This window comes from Anguilla anguilla, chromosome 18, assembly GCF_013347855.1.
Source record: "Anguilla anguilla isolate fAngAng1 chromosome 18, fAngAng1.pri, whole genome shotgun sequence".
In the NCBI taxonomy this organism is placed as follows: domain Eukaryota; kingdom Metazoa; phylum Chordata; class Actinopteri; order Anguilliformes; family Anguillidae; genus Anguilla; species Anguilla anguilla.
This window is the reverse complement of record NC_049218.1, coordinates 24881090-24901287: the sequence shown is the minus strand read 5'-3', so window position 1 is coordinate 24901287 and position 20198 is coordinate 24881090. Positions and strand designations below refer to the sequence as shown.

The following is a 20198-nucleotide window of genomic DNA, read 5'->3' as shown; positions in this document are numbered from 1 at the left end:
CAGAGCTGCAGGCCCATTCAGAGTTAACTGAACTAAACAATTAAAACTGTGAGCAGGTAAACACACAGACAAGGCTGTGCAGAAGCAGTGGGTGTCTCTAGACCAATGCTGTCTGAATAATAATGCAGTTTTAACTCGCATTTCGGCTGTAATTTAAAAGTGTATATAGGGCGCGCATTCACACAAACACACACACACAAAGGCAAACGCACACACAAATACAAACAAACACACACACACACCAACTCACACACACACACACAAAGACAAACACACACACTCAAATACAATCACACAAACTCACGCACACAAAGACAAACATGCAAACGCACACAAATACAAACACAATCACAACCACACACAAACACAAACTCACACACACACAAAGACAAACATGCAAACACACAAATACAAACTCAGTCACACACACACACACACAAATACAAACAAGCAAACACACAAACACACAAACAACAGTCACACACACACACACTCTCGCATGCAAATACAAACACATACACAAACACACACATACGCACGATCACACACAAACACAAACACACACACTCACACACAGCTGCTAAACTGCCTCAGTAAAATCGGCGAGCGAGCCTCACGGGCGGATCATTCCACGTCCCGAAAGGGGGGGGGCGGGCGGGGGGGGGGGGGGCAGCCCGATTCAGCGGGACCGTCCCCATTTCCTGAAGACAGATTGTTGATGGCTATCTCCCTTTTTATTTGCATAGGCAATTTCCTCAGCCCGGCGAGCGGCAAACAGGCGGGAAGCGTCGCCCCGAACATCGGCCGAATTTAAACGGATGGGTCCGTTAGTTTGATTGACCGTAATTGCCAGACAGACGGATAGATAACGCTCGGAAAAAAAAAAAGAAGAAGAAGAAGAACGCGGGCAGCCGACGTTCGTGGCGGGGATTTAGCGGTCCGTCGCGGCCTCGGGGGGAGTGGTTTATGGGACTGCGCCCCGCGGGGCCGTTTGGGGGGTGACCTCGGCCGACCCCATCCTTCTCCACGCGGCGGGAAAAGCGGCGGAAAGGACCGGAAAAAGCGCAGGGGGGGGGGGGGGGGCCCGCGTCTGTGAGTTCAGATGTTTGTTCAATTATTTAGCCTTTTTTTTCCCCTCCTACCCGTCGGGGGGATTAATTTACCGAGCTTTAGCCCTGGTCCGCGCCGCCGCCCCGGAATCTGATTGGAGGGTAATGGATGGCGGGCGGTAATGTGCCCGGCGCCGCTCCCCCCTCCGTGTTTTAATATTCATGCCGCGGTGATGAATATTACCCGTCGGGGTCGCCGCGGCGACCGTGCGGCGCTTTCCGCCTCGGGAGCCGGCCGGGGCGCTCGTAAACGGCGACGGGCGCGCTCCGCCGGGAGAATGAGAGCCCGTTTATCGCCGGGAATGAGCGGCCATCACTCTGCTGGGATGGAGTGCCGATATAACACTGCTTCAGTCAGTGTGGGCAGAGGGGGGAGCTATAGCACTGCTTCTGTCACTATATCACTGCTTCAGTCAGTATGGGCAGAGGGGGGAGCTATATCACTGCTTCAGTCACTATATCACTGCTTCAGTCAGTGTGGGCAGAGGGGGGAGCTATATCACTGCTTCAGTCACTATATCACTGCTTCAGTCACTATATCACTGCTTCAGTCAGTGTGGGCAGAGGGGGGAGCTATATCACTGCTTCTGTCACTATATCACTGCTTCAGTCACTATATCACTGCTTCAGTCAGTATATCACTGCTTCAGTCAGTATATCACTGCTTCAGTCACTATGGGGAGGGGGGGGAGCTATATCACTGCTTCTGTCACTATATCACTGCTTCATTCACTATGGGGAGGGGGGGAGCTATATCACTGCTTCAGTCACTATATCACTGCTTCTGTCACTATATCACTGCTTCAGTCAGTATGGGCAGAGGGGGGAGCTATATCACTGCTTCAGTCAGTATGGGCAGAGGGGGGAGCTATATCACTGCTTCAGTCACTATGGGGAGAGAGGGGTGCTATATCACTGCTTCAGTCACTATGGGGAGAGAGGGGCGCTATATCACTGCTTGAGTGACTATGGGGAGAGAGGGGGCGCTATATCGCTGGAGGAGTTCCACAGCACTGTACTGGTGACGCGTGGGCCTATATGTCTGACACTTAGATCCCCACAAAGATGTCGCAGATGATGGGTGGAAAATAAGATTAAATATGTCCAGAAACAGGTGTGCTACAGTGTGATTCAACCCCACTTTTTTCAGCCTCTAAATTAATTCATCTTTTTAACACTTGAGCCTAAGAATAGGGAGAGGCTTGATATTTAAAGCTGCAGAGCCCGTTCTGGACGAGAGTCTAATTGCCTTGTCTGTTCAGTGCTGTGTAGGGGTCTCTGTTAATGAATCATGCTATCACACTTCCGGGGGGGGGGGGGCAGGGGCGGGGGGGGGGGGGGCGGATGCATTTCTCAAACCGGGCGATCAGGCCTGCTGTGGCGAAGTTATTCTGAGGCTATTGTGGCTGTCTCTCCACTGACATCCATTAGCTACGGTAAGAGAAAGGCTTGTCTCTCAAAATAGCTTCCTCTCTCTGTGCGCCTCGCCCCCATCCCATGAATTTCTCACACCGCCTGGTGCCGGCCCCTTCCCGAGAGGAACAGGGTAAACTCTTGAATGGCTCTTGTGTGACAGTGTCTGCATGTGAACTCCATAAGAGAAGCTAATGCTAACCTGGCCTGTCCATACATGAGTGCCATAAGAGGAGCTAATGCTAACATGGCCTGTCCATACATCAGTGTCATAAGAGAAGCTAATGCTAACATAGCCTGTCCATACATGAGTGCCGTAAGAGGAGCTAGTGCTAACATAGCCTGTCCATACATGAGTGTCATAAGAGAAGCTAAGGCTAACATGGCCTTTCCATACATGAGTGCCATAAGAGGAGCTAATGCTAACATAGCCTGTCCATACATCAGTGTCATAAGAGAAGCTAAGGCTAACATGGCATGTCCATACATGAGTGCTATAAGAGAAGCTAATGCTAGCGTGGCCTGACAGTAACCTCTGTGCATCTGCCAAAGTGTTTTCTACATTCAGAGAGAAGGAAAGTGCTTTTGTGTGCTGAATCTCGCTGCAGTTAAAAGTTCGGGATTCAATTTGACGAAAACAAGGCAGCGGGTTTTTCAGTTATTTGGCTTCTTATGAATAATTCAGAAGCGTTATCGTCTTTTTATGACTGAAGCATTTGTTCACTTTGTGTATGCTCTCAGTTGGAGGCTGAAAGGGACAGAAAGCACAAGCTTCCATTTTAAATGCCTTAAAGGTACAGTGATCAATCAAACCCGCAATGTCACTTTCAGGAAAAAAAAAAAATCCTGTCTGGTCCAGAGACAATATCTCTCAGATTAATTGGTGTTGTATCACAATGAAATTACCCCTGGAAGCCATTTTAAAAGCAAACATCGCTTTAATGTTGATACTGTTGCAGACCAACCAGCCAAGGTGTTTAAATAGTGATTTTTTTTTTTTTTGTAATTGAATAGCAGTTCCACTTGGAGAAACTTTAGCGGTTTTTGCCAGAATTCGGGGGCGTGGCGTATTTTGGCCACAGGAAGGGCGGGGCAGGAGCGACGCTGTCCGTTCAGCACCTCTTGAGGCATTTCCTTTTCCTGGGAGAGCTTCGGTTCCGTGGACAGCGCCGGCCCCTCTCTCAGACGGAGGGGGGGGGGCAGGCTGCTGGGGTCCAGAGCCTGGCTGTTGGCCTCTGTTAAAGGGCCTGGTCTTTGGGCCCCCCGGAGAAGGCCGTCCTGCTAACACAAGCACCCGAGCGAAGGGCCCGTGGGACTCCTTCTGTCTGGCTTTTGGGGGCTGTTGTTTCTGATAACTCCACCGGAGGGTTTTAAAAAGGCAGAGAGCCCTCGGAGGTTAATCGCCTGCCCCTGTCCGGTAGCCCCCTGGACCCTGACGGCGGGGCGCCCCGGCGCTCACCGTGCCGAGGGGCAAGCGGGCAAAGCAGCCGGGCGTTCGGATCGCTCTCTAAGCAGGAAAACACACAATCCTTCTCCATGTTTATTGTGGCTTTAATGGCTTTATAATTTAGCAGCCGCGTAGCTTTCGTCTGAGAGCTCTGGAGAGAGGCGGCCCCGGCGCAGCTGCTCTCCGTCGCGGAGAGAGACGGTCTGAGGGGAGTGGCCGCGAGCGGCGGTGAGCGGCACGGGCGCGGCAGTGTAGTGTAACGGGTGAGGAGCTGGTCTTGCGACCTCAAGGTCACAGGTTCGATTCCCGGTTAGGTCACTGCCGTTTTTACCCTTGAGCAAGGTACTTCACCTGCATTGCTTCAGTATATATCCAGCTGTACAAACGGATGCAATGTAAATGCTGTGTAAGAGTTGTGGATGAGAACGTCCGGCAAATGCCTGTAATGTAAACGTAATGGGTGTCTCCTACCTTATGGTCCCCAGGAAGAGAAATAGCATGGCGAAATAAGAATGGGAGCTTAGAGTATGGTAGAAGGGTTGGAGCCTGTCCACTTCCCCTAAGTTAGTGGGTAGAATATCACAGGATGCTATTGATTTAATAGCGACTTGCGCTAACATTCTGAATGAAGAGTCAGTGGTTAGGGTTAGGGTGCACAGCACCACAGTGTGTATACGTCAGTGTTCCCCAGACACGGTCTTTATTCGGGCCGCCAGCCCAAATAGATTTGCCCCTGCCAAAAAAACATTTTTTGTATTTACCGGAGGCTGACGGTGTTCCGGACACGAAATTTGCGATGTTCGTAACACCGCAATATAATACGGTATTCCAAATGCAGGGAAGTGGTGGAGTTGTCCTTTTGTCGATAATTATTGGTCCAATTCACATCAATCAGTGTTTTAGTGTCACCGAGAGCCAATAAGCAACTGCAATCATAAACTTCATTCACCAGAAGAAAAACTGCCAGTGAAGAGAAGCAGCCGCCTGCCCGTGTTTTGAGTCTCATTTGCTTGTTTATTTCTGTAAGCGACGCGCTATACTTTGTATTCATTATTTTTTCCTTCAGATGTCGAAGTGAAATATGGCCGACCGTCATTTCGCTGTGCGAGCTGCCCATCCCCCCTTTCCTCCGACGTTGGCTAGTCCGTTTAGCATAAGCAAATTTAGGCTTTTTTTTTTAAATAAAGAAAAGTTGCTGTTAAATTGAAAGATTTGGTTGTGGTTTTTTTGGGGGTTTTTTTTGTTTGGCGATTTGGGATAAATTAAAGCTACACTAAGGGAAACGCCGCTAGCCGTCGTGTTTTCAAAACAAGCCAGCTCTCCCCCTCCCCTCCCTGTGCCAGAGAACTCAAAGAACTCTGTTGTTTGTTCAAATGTGCCAGTAGGCTAAGCTGGGAGTGTGTTGCACTCGAGATTCCCGCCCTTGCCACAACCACCCCCCCCAAATCATTCACCCCCGCCCCTCGTCGACCACCACAAATAAATTCTCAACCTGTGGAAAAAACACTGTGTGTAGTGCTCCTTTTCAACACTCGTCCCTAGATGGCCTTTTGTGAAGGCACAGGAAAATATAACAGTGAAAAGCATGATTATTATTATTAGAAAATATAGACCCGCATATGCATGTTTACAAAGCGTCGAAGATGGAATGATTATTTCACAAAAAAAAAACTGTGAAATGACATGGTTGCATTGTACGTTTTGACATGATTGCATCCGCAGTTTCAGACAAGATTTGTGTTATTTTGAAGCGGTTCTGTTTAATGTGTTGTACATTACTGAAGAATGCCATTTAATGTCTGCGTTACCCAATGCTTCTGAACCAGTAGCCGTGGTAACGGGATTTAGAAAAATGAATCTCATTCACGTCAGTTTTTTTTTAAATATAAACATGGATTTCAGCTTTTAAATATGCTTATAAGCAGGCAGCATAATTCTGTTGCGACTAGTAAACAGTTTTAATATGGTCTTAAAAGGCATTAGGTTTGCAGTGAGAAGCCTGGAATAGCTCAGCAGAAGCAGGCAGGGTGTACGGAGCGTCCCGTGTCGAGCCGAAATGGCGGAAACTGCAGCTACGCGGGCGGGAACGTACCCCCTACCGTCTATCGCCTACCGCTCGCTTTCGAGCGCTTTGGGCGGTCCCCAAAGTACCGCAGACGAAGTTCAAATGCTCTCCAGTGCGCTCACAAAAAAAGAAAAGAAAAAAAAAAGACACGTGTAGAAAGCTATCCGGAACCTTCCGCAGGGAAGGGGTGTCTTTTTTCTTCCCCCCCCGGGGTTTCCGCTGACGGCACAGCCAGCGGTCCCGGCGATCGAAATCTCCGCCGCGGCTGACGGGAGGCTCCCCGCGGCCCTTTTAAAGGGCAGGCCCGCCCGCCCGCCCCCGAGCGCGGAGGTGCCCTTTTTACGACACCAGGCCCCGCCCGTCCGCGCGCTGCCTTTCTGTGGAATGCGCACTGGGCAAGTGGCGCTGGTTTTCAGCCGCTCAGCGGTGACCCGCTCAGCGGTGACCCTTCAGGCCGCGATCCCACGGGGACACGCTCAGCGGGGCTGGAGAAACGCCAGGCGCGCTACCCGTCCCGAAATTCATTAAACCCACGCCGAAAAAACAAAAGGAGCCGGAGGCGTCGTCTCCTGCCGTCGCTAGGCAACAGCGCTCCGCTCCTGTCAGTCTCCTGCGTGGGGTCTTTAACCGCGACGTCTACGACTAATTTCGCCCGAGAACGACTCGCGGTCTGCGTCGATCGCGGCGATAACGCGGCCCTGCCTCGGACCGCTTGTTTTAGTCGCGCCGGTCACGATCCGTCAAATGGCGCGACTTCGGGCGGGGCAGAAACCGTGACCACCTGACTTCTCTGCAGTCTTCCGTGTTTTCTTGTGGGAACTAGCGGCACGGGCGAGGCCCGCCTCTATTTTGACTGACGCGGGGGTGCTTTTTTCCCCTCCGAGCGCATCGAAATGGGATAATTTCAGCTCCGCGTGAACCTTAAAAGCAGCGAGGCGTCTTGAGTGGGCGAACGCAAGGCTCCCGGTGCGCGAAAGCGAGCGCAGAGAGCGCTTCAGACTCATCGAAATTCATTTGAAAAAGGTGCCTCCAGCTGTTAAAAGTGCATCTTGTGATCGGCAACCTTAAGGTGTGAGATCACAAATATGTGATTAGAATGCTGTTAACCGAACATTCCAATGCTGATGTCACAATCACTACCGGTAACTGAAAGCAGTGGAGTTCTAGAACACTGACTCACTAACTTAGAATTTTTAAAAAGCGTTCCAAAATAAAACCTGCTCTTCAGAGGGTTAAATCCTGACTGAGCCAGTGTCGACTGGCCGGTCGGTACATGATGGTGTCGCCCAGAGAAGAAGGGTTTGAGACGGCAGGATTTTCCCCGCCTCGTCGGTTCCCTCCCCGGTCCGTTTGGGGTTTCTGACCGTCTGCTCAAGACGGATGATGTGATGGCTGCAGAATGAGCAGAAACAAGGCTGGTGTTCTTCAGAGGAGAACTCAAGCTACTCTGCACTCTGTCAAACTGACATCGCAGGGATGGGACAGACCTGTGGATATGACTGGGGATTGGGAATTAAAGAAAGAAAGAAATAAATAGAACCAGTAATTTCCCTCAAGGGCATTGTTCATGTTTGTCATCATAGTAAAACCTGTCCACCATACACACACACTCACACACACACACACACACAAGCCAGTGCTGTGGTCCCAGTAAAGGGCTCTGGATGTGGTGTAGAAGGGCGATGTATGCAAGGAGTGAAGAATGCAAATGATCTGTCCTCATGATCTCTCTCTCTCTTTCTCTCTTCCTTCCAGCTCTGTACATCATCATCCTATTCTGTGTGTTCCTCTGGATTCCCTTTGTTTATTTCTACTACGAGGAGAGGGATGACGACAACGTCAACAAGTGCTCGGTGAGAAGATGAGCCTTTATGCCTCCTTCCATGGCATTTCACTATATCACTCACACACACACACACCGCATGTCATGTCACTGTCTTACACACACACACACACACACACGCACACACACACACACACACACACCCCATGCCATGTCACTGTCTCACACACACACTGCACTTCAGGACCTGCTTTACACACACACTCACACACACCCCATGCCATGTCACCCTCTCTCTCTCTCTCACACACACACACACACACACACACACACACACCACGCCATTTTGCTATATCACACACACACTGCACTTCAGGGCCTGGTTTACACACACACACACACACACACACACATCCCCCCCATGCCATGTCACTGTCTCACACACACACTGCACTTCAGGACCTGGTTTACACACACGCACACACACACACACACACACACACACCCCCCCATGCCATGTCACTGTCTCACACACACACTGCACTTCAGGACCTGGTTTACACACACGCACGCACGCACACACACACACACACACACACACACACACTCACGCACCCACCCACGCAATGTCACTATATCACAGTGTGAGCACTGAGGGCTGGTATTGAGTGTAAGCGGGTGGAATTTGGGGGCTGTAAAAAAGAATTTAAAAATAAAAAATCCCACCCACGTGCACTGAATCACGACCCCCTCCGTTCCTTCTCTCGGCTCTGTAAACCGTCAGATTGCGCTGGGCGGTCGATATGTGGTCGTGGTCACCCAGCTCTATCTGATTTCACCTGAATGGTCAATAACGGTGACCTCTCTGGGGAACATTTTAAACATTCTGCATAGTTCCATATGAAACCATAGGTTAATATAATGCATGGGCACCCACCCACACACACACACAGAGCTATACTGATTGAACTTTTTCTTTTGGTTTTGAGCTGACAGAAGCACTTTCTCTTGCAGTTGGCATGACTAGCTTCCAGAAACAGTGTTTTCTCTCCGAGTGAACAGAGACTGCACTGCTCAGAAACTGCTGCTCTAGACTGTGCTGCTCTCAGAAACTGAGCTGCTGTAGACTGTGCTGCTCTGAGACTGTGCTGCTCTCAGAAACTGCTGCTCTTGACTGTGCTGCTCTCAGAAACTGCTGCTCTAGACTGTGCTGCTCTCAGAAACTGCTGCTCTAGACTGTGCTGCTCTCAGAAGCTGCTGCTCTAGACTGTGCTGCTCTCAGAAACTAAGCTGCTATAGACTGTGCTACTCATAGACTGTGCTTCTCTAAACTGTGCTGCTCAGAGACTGTGGTGCTCTAGACTGTGCCTTTCAGAGACTGTGCCACCCTAGACTGTGCTACTCATAGACTGTGCTTCTCTAAACTGTGCTGCTCAGAAACTGTGCCACCCTAGACTGTGCTGCTCAGAGACTGTGCCGCTCTAGACTGTGCTGCTGTAGACTGTGCTCCTGTAGATTGTGCCGCTCTAGACTGTGCTGCTGTAGACTGTGCTCCTGTAGATTGTGCCGCTCTAGACTGTGCTGCTGTAGACTGTGCTGCTCTCAGTCTCCCTCACTGCGGTGCTGCATGTGAGATGAATGTGGTTTTATCTCAGCTCTGATTAAGTGCTCTTTCATTTCCTCCCTCATTACAGCAAGTGAAGAACGCACTCAAGTACACAGCGGGCTTCCTCATCGTGTGCTCCGCGCTGCTCCTGATTGGGTGAGTAGCAGGTCCGACGGGCGCCCCGCACGCACGTGGAACGCGACGCGTCGCCATGCCCCCTTAACGGGTCGCGCTCCGCCAGGAAACCCCGTCTCCTCTTTCCGCCCACGCCCGGTCGCCCGCCGCAGAGCCCGAATTACCCACGGTCCTTTTACAAAATGTCCGCTCTCGCTCTGAAACACAGCGGTGTGACGGGCCAATCGCGCGGGAGGACAGGGGGGGCTCGGACTGAAGCGCTGGAACCTCCGGAGAGCGCGAGCGGGTGCCGGGCGGAGTACCCACGAGCCCCGCTTACCCAGCCTCCCCTTCCTCCCCACCCCCCCCCGGCCGCTCCCCATAGCGCTTCACAGGGGCTCCTGCGCCGAAGCCGCTAGCGCCCTGCGCTACAAACGAGGAGGACTCTTATTAGGGCTGACTGCGCTTCCCTGCTGGAGGCCTGTTGATGTAGCGCGGCAGGGGGCTCTGTGTGCGCGTTTACGTGCTGTTTCCTAACACTGCTGCGCTCAGCGGGGGGCCTGCTGTCCAGTACGTTGGGTTTCGATTTTGGTTTTGTTTAAGTTCAGGCGCGTACGAAACCCGCTCCTCCGTGTTCATAATGGAAAGCCTCGTCTGGACTACAGAACGAGGACTTGTGGGGGGAGAGAGCCCGTGACCTCCGACCTCATGGTGACCCTGCAGACTTCTGAGGTTGTGACTGTTTTTTTTTTCTTTTTTCCCCCCCACTGTATTTGAGTCGTGACCGGGTTTTGGCTTTTCGGTCAGTCCGCTGTCTCCCTTTTCTAGAACAGTCTTTGCAGCGGTCCAGTTGAGCGCTAGCCACTGTGGCCATAGCAGCCCGAACCGCTGCGCTGTGTCTCATACCACACCCACTCCCCACCCCCCTAACCCCCCCCCCTCCCCCCCACCAAACTCCCTCCCTCCCGCCCCACTCAGGTTGAGTGTCGGGACAGACGTCTCCGTGCCCGGGTCCTCTGATACGTGGCCGGGCTTTTGTTCCGTTCCCCCGCAGGTTTACGCAGTCTGTGCGGAGCTCCGCTCGCTCGGTGTAACCGAATAATGGATTTCTGGTCGCCGCGGCGACGGCGACACAGGCACGCCGGCGGCCCGGCGGGTGTAATTTACTGTGCTCTCAGCCGTTAAATGGGGGCGCGGGGGGGGAAGAATGGCCGAGGTCGCGCCACGCGCTGCCCCTCGCCGCGGGGAGGCGGGGGTGGGGAGGGGGGGGGGGAGGGGGGGGGGAGCGCTCTTCCGCGACAGAAGCAATCCCGCTTCCCCGTTCCGCGTTCGGAAAACGAAGCCGCCGCCGCTCGCTCCTTCGTGCGAGACGCCGGTCCCGTGCCGTCGATACGTCGCGGCGTCCCAGCCTTTTGTCCTCGGTTCTTTATTTTATTTTTTTTGACCTCAGGACGTGTGTGCGCCGCTCGTTCAGACCCCACATGGTTGGTACACGGCCTTTTGTTTTCTCGCCGTGGGCCCGTGATGGGACCGGAATCGGCTGTGAAGCTTCACGGGGTCCCTGACCTCTAATCCCTCCTGATCCTGTGGGATGGCAGTACACCTGTTGTACTGCACTGTGTGATGCAGAGAGACTTCGGGAATGTATAAATAGCGAGTAAGTAAACAAGTAAGCGAGTAACTGAGTAAGTTAGTGAGTTAGTGAGTAAGTAAGTAAATAAATGAGTGAGTACATAAACAAATAAATGAATAAATAAAACTTTCTTACTCTCTTCTCTGCACCTTTAAAAGACTACTCCAGTGAAGTGCCAAAACGTTGAAGTCAAGCAGACGTCTTTGCGTCTGAGATAGGCTCGGGGCCTGGGCATAGACTGGGGTCTGGAGGTCCCTGAGCAAGGCCCATAGGTTCCTGACAAAAATGAGGGGAGAAAGATTTTCCATTTTGAAGTTTGAAGATTACCGTGTTCTGGCTGAGAAAGCTTTGGAGAGCGAGGCTGTTTATTGTGTGATGAACAGTTTGAGCGGTGTGTACTTTGAGATGTACTTTACATTACGCGGTTTTAACGCTCTGTTTATTAATTGAAAGCGTCGATGTTAAGTACCCTCAGCTGGCAGATACTGTACATATTTTCCTTCGGATTTTTTGCTTCATTGACGCTGGTTTTCATTGTGGTAAGTAAATATTTAAGTGTTGGAAAGGCCCCAAAATGTTTTTCTTCCTAATTATTTCCAGTAAAATCAGTTTGCTGGGTCTTGCACCGTGCCAGATAAGGTAATCAGAAACCGCTGGTGCCTTCAAGGAGCTGGAGCTGGAGCTGGAGACAGCCATCCCATTGGGCCGTCTACCTGTACAACAAGCAGCGTAGGCCCGCCCACCAGCTTCCTCTTCCAGTCTCGTTGGTCCTCCGGGTTCGCCCTGGTCCGGTCACGGTGCCCTGGGCCGGTTTGACGGACACGCTCGCGGATGGGCCGCGTGTCTGATTGATGCGTTTCTCGTCCCGCGGCTCTACGGCTGTAAAAACGAAACCCCGCCTGATAAACAACGTCTCAATCCGTCTCCTGGCCGACGGACGCGCCGAGCATAACAAATGCCGTGGTAATTGGCGTTTCGCGTGAACAAAATGGCACTCGCCGATCCATTTAATTAAAGTCCAAAAGTAATTTAAGAACAAGGCCTCGAGGAGAATCAACCTAATGAAACAAAATAATTAGTGTTTGGAAGTGCCCTTGGATTGGAAAAAACCTTGGCTGGTTTCTTTTTTTTTTGGTTATGGAAATAAGAATCATTACAATACAACTGAACTTTTTTTTTTTGCCCCTTGTTAGGGGTGGAGGACGGGGGGGGAGGGGGGGGTGTGTGTTTGGGGCTTGTAAGGTGAACAGATGGTCACTTTGTTCACCTGTGGCGATGCTGGTCTTCAGATTAATTCGCCTGCCTCCTGTACCCTTCCTGGTTATCAGGGTGTCGGTTGCAATGCTGTGCACCATGGTTACACTGGACGCCAGTGGTCGCTAAATGTAGCATGGCTCAGAAAAAGGTGAATAAATTAATTACTGTACGTCAGTATCGTTTTTATCACATTGAGGATACGGGGGGATATAAATGTGTTTGTGGAAAAAGGTGGATTCGCACTCCGGCGTCCTTATGTTTTGTAACACAAGCATTTTTTATTTTTAGACGAGAGGGATTAAAGTTCTAAGTCCTTCCTTCGGCTGGATTTTATTTAGGGGCGGAAATCGATGGAAATTGTGAAAAGCATAAAGTTACCCGACCCGTTGTATTGATTTAGCGCGCCTGAACATTTAAATCAAGCGGACATATTTGGGTAGACATTAAAAGCAACAAACAAATAAATCAATATTTAGTGGAAATTTTATACTGATAGAAAAACTGCAAAGCAGTACAAATGAATGACCTGGACTGTCCCTTTTAAACAGGGAAGGAACTAAAGTACAGGACACAGGCTATCAGAGTATTGGATGTCGGTTACAATGCTGTACATCGCTGGTACATCGGATGCCAGTGGTGTCTGGTTATAGGTCACAGAAAAGGGATAAATTTTAGGGGGCAGAAGTGTGTTTGTGGGTAAAAATGTACGAAATTAGAATGCACGCCACGGCCTCCTTACGTTTGGTACCAGCAGCATTTTTATTTTTTAGGTGAGAGGGATTGCAGTTTTATGTCCCTCCTTTTATTTTAAGTCCCATATTTTATTACGAGGCCCGGAAATCGATGGCAATTATGAAAAACAGAAAGCCGTCCGACCCGTGTTTTTTTTTTTACTACCGATTCAGTGTGTTTTAAAGCGACGTGGGGAAAAAGGAGAGGAGTGTCGCATTGATTGTGGGCCGGCCCCCTGGCGAAGGGGATTCGTTTCAAAGCGAAAGGTTTAAATGTGTAATTGAGTAAAGGTGCTTCCTAAGCAACTGCCTCGCCGTTCGAAATTCTGTACGCCGTTAGCGGGCTCGCTAAACTGTTCCGACAGGAGCTCTGAGTGGTGTCGCTGTTCGTTTCTGTAATTTATAAAAGTAGTAGAGCATGATGCAAATATAAATGTTGTTTCTTTATTTTTGGAAAAAGTTTGACCTACAAAAAAAAAAACATTGCAAAAGAATCATGATTTTAGGAAACGATCACTTGATCTGCTGACCCTCCATGTGTCTCTCAGTATCCTCCTTTATGCTGATTGGTTGGAAATTTTATGCATTATTTTTGTCATTGCTTGTTTTGTTGTGGATCTGATTGCGTAATCTTTATCCTGCTCCAGCATATAAGTGAGGTGTCTTGGATAAGTGAAGTGAATCTTTGTTCTGTGTTGCAGGGCCTTTGTTCCCCTTGAAGCTCCGCCCAGTCAGAACTCGACGCAGTGGGAGAAGGTGCAGTACCTGTTCGAGGAGCTCGGCAGCAGCCGTAAGTAACGCGCCGGTTACCGCGGCGACCCATCGCCGTGGCGAGGCCCGAGGATGCTGTTGGCTCAGGGTGGCGTGTGGCTAGCTAGCGCAGGACTCCCGCATCTCACAGACCTTTTTATTTTGGCGGGAAGAGCTGTGTCGTCTGGGTCGTCCGAGGTCGCCGGCGTAGTCGAGGGTCGTCCCATCCCCCCGGGCTTTGTGTCGTGCGGGTCTGCCGTCTGTTCGGTCTGTTCCCCCCCCCCCCCGTTTCTGCGAGGTGGCGGTGCTCGAGGGCGTCCGTCGGGTCCTTTCTCGCCCCGAGCCGTCCCGCAATGTTCCTGTTTGCTCCCAGCGCCTGACGGTCTGGGCACCCCCCCCCACAGGAGCTCCGTCGTCCGGTCTGCCTGCCTCCCTGCCGTCCAACCTCGCAGCGCTGTCCCGCCCTCCTCCTATTGGCTGCTGCACCGCCGTTGGGCGTCGGCCCCTGCACCAACCCCCCGGTTGGCCCTTGGGGCCAAAAGCTGAGGGGGAGAAGGAGAGCTCGTCTTTCCGCCTTTTCTCTTTCCGTCATTTTTCATACGATAAGTTAATTAGAGGAAGTCGAGACGATCCGTGCTGAGTTAGCCGCTCTGGCCCCTGCCGCGCACCTCATCGAGACTGAGCTGTTGCTCAGTTTTTTTTCCTTTTTTAAAAAAAAAATAACAGCCAGAAGCTGCCTTGGATTGCAAAACTAAACCTCCTCAGACAATAAACCCACGCCAGCGCGCACACTAAACGTGCTTGAGCACTGATCCTGCGCAAGTACTGTGCACAGTAAGACACTAAACCTGCTCACAGCTAAGCAGCTTGCACGCTATACCCCCTCAGACCCTCGCTAAACCGCCTTTTGAAACTAAACCCGCTCATACGCTACACGCACTCCTGAATTACGTTACATTTCGCTCATTCAGAACGCACTCTTATCTTCAGCAGCATACAGTGTGCCATGGGAAACCCACTACTAAGGTACTAAACCCTCTCACACAATTAACGGACAATTAAACCTCCTAATTCGTTTACGCCATGTTTGAATGGCAGCTCTGATGACAAAACTGGTTAAGTCCATAAAAATATATTCAAAGGTTGCCAGGAAACAGAAGCTGGCAAGCAAACAATTAGCTTTTGTCAAGTGTTTATGTTATGTTCCCTTATTTTCCAGCAGAGCCTCCGTGTTTGTTTCCAGTATATTATTAGGGCGCTCGTTGCTGGTTGATAGTTATGCTATGTGTGACGCGTTCCGCTTAATACCTTTTGTAAGTTCTGTAGCGTACCAGAAGCTGTCCGCGCTTCTTGCAAGCACGCGTGCGCACGTGTGTGTGTGTGTGTGTGTGTGTGCGCGTGTGTGTCTGTAGATAGGCACGCGATATCCGCGGGTATGGTGAATTACCGTAGTTGTCAAGCCGAATAATATATTTTGTGATCGTTGCTTAAAACGGCACTGATACCAAATCCACTCAGGCTCTAAATTGCTAAGGTACACTGCCCTGAGTTGTCGGATTGCTTATAACAGCTTGTACAGCTTATTGCATTTTGATATGGGGTGTCCTAATGTAATAAGGCTCGATAAATCGACCCAAATTTCAGATTAGACACAGAAACATATTATACGAGTACCAATAAAATTTGGATCTATTACAGTGTTGGTAAAATACTCAGGGACTCCTAAAGATTCAACTTCCTATTACCAGCTTGAGATTTCCCTTACTGATAGAATGAAGGACAATTTAATTTCTGAATTGCGACAGTACATCTCCGGTATAGTACCTGCTGTATTTTAGGGCTGCCATTTGTCCTCAAAAATGTCTTTCAAATGTTCTTCCCCTTAAAAATGTAGTCATTCAAATATAGCTAAGTATTGTGTTAACTTACAACGAAATACCACTGGTGTCAGTACAGGCTGGTTTACCTGGTTTGTTGTGGACCACGGTCTGGCGGTGTTCGGTGGGTAATACGAGCGTGGAGGAAGAGAAAAGCACAGTCATGCTTGGCAGTTTAGACGCAGTTGCCTCCGGCGCAGTTCTCTGCAAACCCAGCTGGATGCGAAGTGTGCAAGTGGGCCCTGGCTGCGGCTGTGGCGTGATATCCGAGCTCCGTTTCGCTAATTTAGCAAACTACGGTGATTTCCCCGCATAATTCTCCTGTGAGCTACAGTGCGCACTTTTAAAACATCACTTCGTAGGACGTCAGGAAGAGACGATTTTCTCAGTTGGATCAGTTTTATCCACATTACACTGCAGGTTTGGTGCATTTTTTTAAAGAAAATGCTACAACGGAGGAAGAAATTTATTGCGACAATGAGATCACACAAGAAAGTCCAGGGATGCGTGCGACGGGGGAAGAAGTTTGAACGCTCGCTAAGTGAAATATAATCCTGCACATCAACACTTCCTACTGCGAAACCCTGACAGGCCTGCTGTATCATAATGCTACATTGAGCGTAGGATCTTCTGAATCGCAATGCTGCATCTAGTGGAGAAGTGACTAAATTGTCATGTTGAGCACTATGGGAATCGTAATGCTACGTTGGCTGTGTGGTCCTCTGAATTATGAAGCTACGTCAAGAGAGTGTGGGCTCCTCTGAATGAAAATTGCTGCATGTTTCTGGCGATGGAAGAAACAAAGACTTGATTATTAATTAATTGCTTTGAAACTCATTAATGAATTGCTTTGGGGGGCTTAGCAGTGAAGTTTGGCGCTCTACTGGTAATCGTCACCATACATTTGGATGGCAACATTTGCCTTTTTGAACATCCTAATCAAATGCACATACTGCAATTATTACATCTTTTATGAATATCACTCGCATCGCTAACTTCCTGCTTCTCAGTAGGCTTGATATGGACCTGCGGGAGGCTGTACGCGCCACCAATTCACTGGCGATTTCGCTGATTATTAGCTGCAACCGCAGCTCTATAGCTCTGTCTGTCGTTTGGTCGGTTGGTTGGTCGGTTGGTCCGCAAAAGTGTCCCACCCCGTAGCGGTCACAGTTTTCGCCCCAGGAGGCTGAAATTTGGCATGGACGTTGGTCATGACCGAAGCGAAGGTAGAGCTGAGTAACTTTCAAGGCCGATTTACCAAGAGGGGGCGTGGGGCGTGGCCTATCACAAAAATGCGCATACCTCCCGAATGGATTCACAGATTTGCACAAGATTTTGTGGAAAGGTTGGTCGTGAGCCAAAGAAGAGGTCACGTGTTTGTGTGAGGGTGTGTGCGTGGATGCACGCGCACATGGGTGCATGCGCGTGTGCGGTCGCAGCTGTTGCGGATTCGCGCTTGTTTTACGCAGCTTTGCTTTGGCTTTCTATAGGTCGGGGTGCTTTCGATAACACAAGCACATCGTGTTCCTGAAATCGCGGGTTGATGTCACGGTTTGGTTTTGTTTAACTTAGCGACGGGTGCTTGCGCGAGCTGCGGCTGGCGTATCCTGACGCGCTAGCTGGATGCGCTAGCCGGACGCGCTAGCCAGACGCGCTACGGTGCGCACGGTGAAACGAGGGCCGTCTCCCCGCTTCACGGAAAACCGAGTCTGCAGACGCGCTCGGCGTCTTCGATAACAGTCGGCGTTCCCTCCGTCTAATCCCCGGAAAATCTCCTCAGCGAACCGCGCAGGCGGCGCTCGTCGGCCTCTCTGCTTCTGTGCGGCGTTCGTACGCAGAGCGCTTTGCGAGGCGTGCAGGAGCGCGCCGGCTCTCCCGCCGTCTCCCGCGAGCTCACCCCTCCATAATGAACGTTGAAGCTCGCGCGGGGAATGTGCTCTCGCTCAAACGGTAATTCTGTTCTCAGCCGTCAACACAAAACGGCTTTTTTTTGTCAGAAGTAGAGATGAAGTCCGGAGGAAAGAAATCACCTTTGGTTTCTTGTCTGCCTTAAAGGGTTTCTGTATTTCCTTTGAAGTGACTTTGGGCGTGTTTACCTTTTTCTTCTTCAAATTTTTTGTCTCGGGACATTGCTAGAGGAACTAGCCAATAAGCCTTCACCAAGTTGATGGAATTTGCTGTTTTTGGGGGAGATCCTCAATGAATAAATTGCGACAGCATATTGTTTTTTTTTGGGGTTTTTTTTGCAAGTCTCGTTCCGCAAAAATGTGCAACCAATTTGCTGAAATTTTTACACAGAGAATGCAATTAATTTTGAGTGGTCGCAATTAGTGACGAAACTACACTATTAAATGAGAGTTTTCACAAAAGAGTCTACGCAATCTGCTTCCTGTTTTTTCTCTGAGAATGTGTAGATGAATGGAAAGTCTCATTTGAGTCATTGTGAGTGTGTTCTACACCCCCGCATGCCTTGTCCATTTTGTGGACACAAATTAAATTTGGTCCTCTGAATCATAACACGCCTTAAAAAGAAGTTATTTCTTTTTCTAGAATAAGGATGCTTCATTCACATTAAGATTTTGAACTTTTAACTTGCTGTTTCTCAAAGTGCGTTTCTGTCTCTCCCTCACCTACCCCATGTTGATCCATAGAGGATTGACCCATGTTAGTTAATTGGGTTACATTCTGCCCATTCTATAAATTGGTGAAATTAGTCATAAAGCCAACTAGTAATGATGTATTTAAGTTTTATTTACCTTCTTGTTATAGTGCACAGTTCGTAGTGTAGTTTTTCTGTATGGAGTACACAGGGGCTGCAAGCTATCTATGCATCATGCACATATTATAGATGTGGGATGGTGGTGTAATATAACATTGCCGTTGTACCCTTGAGCAAGGTACTTAACCTGCTCTGCTTCAATATATATCCAGCTGTATAAATGGATGTGATCTAAATACTATGTGAAAGTTGTGTAAGTCGCTCTGGATAACAGAGTCTGCTAAATGTCTATAGTGTAATGGATGTGACCTTCTATAATTTTGGATGTCTGGGGCTATGGAAGAATACTTTTTTGGCTTACTAAGGAAGTTGAAGAAGAACGTCTCTACAAACTACAGGCAACCTTCATGCTACTGCTTCCACGGGTCACTCTTATTATTACAGGCCTGGTTGATCCCCGCTGCTATTGATTGGTGGATTAATCTGGTGGTTCCAGGTGACAGAAGAACAGCCAGGAATGCTGCTCTTTGGCTGAGCCCTTAAGCCATGGTTTTCTTGATTTCCTGATTTCCCTCAGTGATGTGGGGCTAGGCCACGGGTATTGGTAATCCTTATCTACTCATTTGATAATCTTTATCCACTGCTTGCTCCTGACATTCCCTTCACTGAAATAATCAAAATGGTTTCCTGTGTCTTTTGGGGCCAATTTGTAAGTAGTTTCCTCCATTATTCAATGGATCGCAGAACTGATTTTCACTTATTAATATTTCTGACTGTAATAATACTGTGGTGCATAGGTTATTTTTTTTAGATGTTTTGAATCTTAGAAACATTTTTCGAGGCCTTAATTACATTACATTACATTCATTTAGCAGATGCTTTTATCCAAAGCGACGTACAAAAGTGATAATATCACGGTCATTGGAACAACTACAACACACAGGTTCAGTAAGGTACAAAACTCATTTTGTACAGTTATTAATAGCCAAGAACACAAAGTCCAGTTCACACAGTGAACATTATTCTGACCTAACCTATGCTAAGTCAAATTAGGGGGCAGTGCAAGCTCAAACATTAGGACGATAATGTTGTCCATGATTAATAATATGGACTACGCGTTCCAGGATGTGTTTGATTTGATGAACTAGTGAACTGTCCAGAGTGTATGTATTCTTGCCTCTCACCCAATGCATGCTGGTATAGGCGCCAACACCTCCCGCGGCCCTGACCAGGATAAGCGGGTTGGATAATCGATGGATGGATGGATGGATGTGCGGATTTGGTAATCGCCTTCATTTTTTAAACTGTTCGTCTCTGTCCCTCCCTTTCCCCCATGGGCCCCTTCCTCTCTGCCCCCCCCCCCCCCCCCCTCCCCCCCTCCCCCTCGTCTTGACCTCCCCACATCCTGCAGATGGACTGGCTGCCCTGTCCTTCTCCATCAGCTCCCTGACCTTGGTGGGCATGCTGGCAGTGATCACCTACACGGTGAGTGAGAGAACACTACACTCTTACTGGCTGGGCGTCGGCCGGCTTGCACATGCTCAGTAGAGCCGTAACCTGTCCCGGTGCAGGTTCCCGTACGCCTGGCTTAAAGGAACAACACCCGTATTCTTCTGTGCTCGCACTTTCAAACACTAGCATAAGCTAGTCCTACGCATGCTAGGGTATGCGCTAGCATAGATAGCGATATGTTG

The 20198-nt window shown here is 49.6% G+C and overlaps 1 protein-coding gene across 1 annotated transcript in view; it reads left to right on the top strand.

Moving 5' to 3' along the window:
* Positions 1–20198, top strand: part of lmbrd1 (LMBR1 domain containing 1) — an 80441-nt gene that overhangs the window by 15585 nt on the left and 44658 nt on the right. The window contains exons 4-7 of the mRNA XM_035400760.1: positions 7790–7887; positions 9512–9579; positions 13860–13948; positions 19916–19989. Of these exons, the coding sequence (XP_035256651.1) occupies positions 7790–7887; positions 9512–9579; positions 13860–13948; positions 19916–19989 (329 nt within the window). The remainder of the gene's footprint in view (positions 1–7789; positions 7888–9511; positions 9580–13859; positions 13949–19915; positions 19990–20198) is intronic.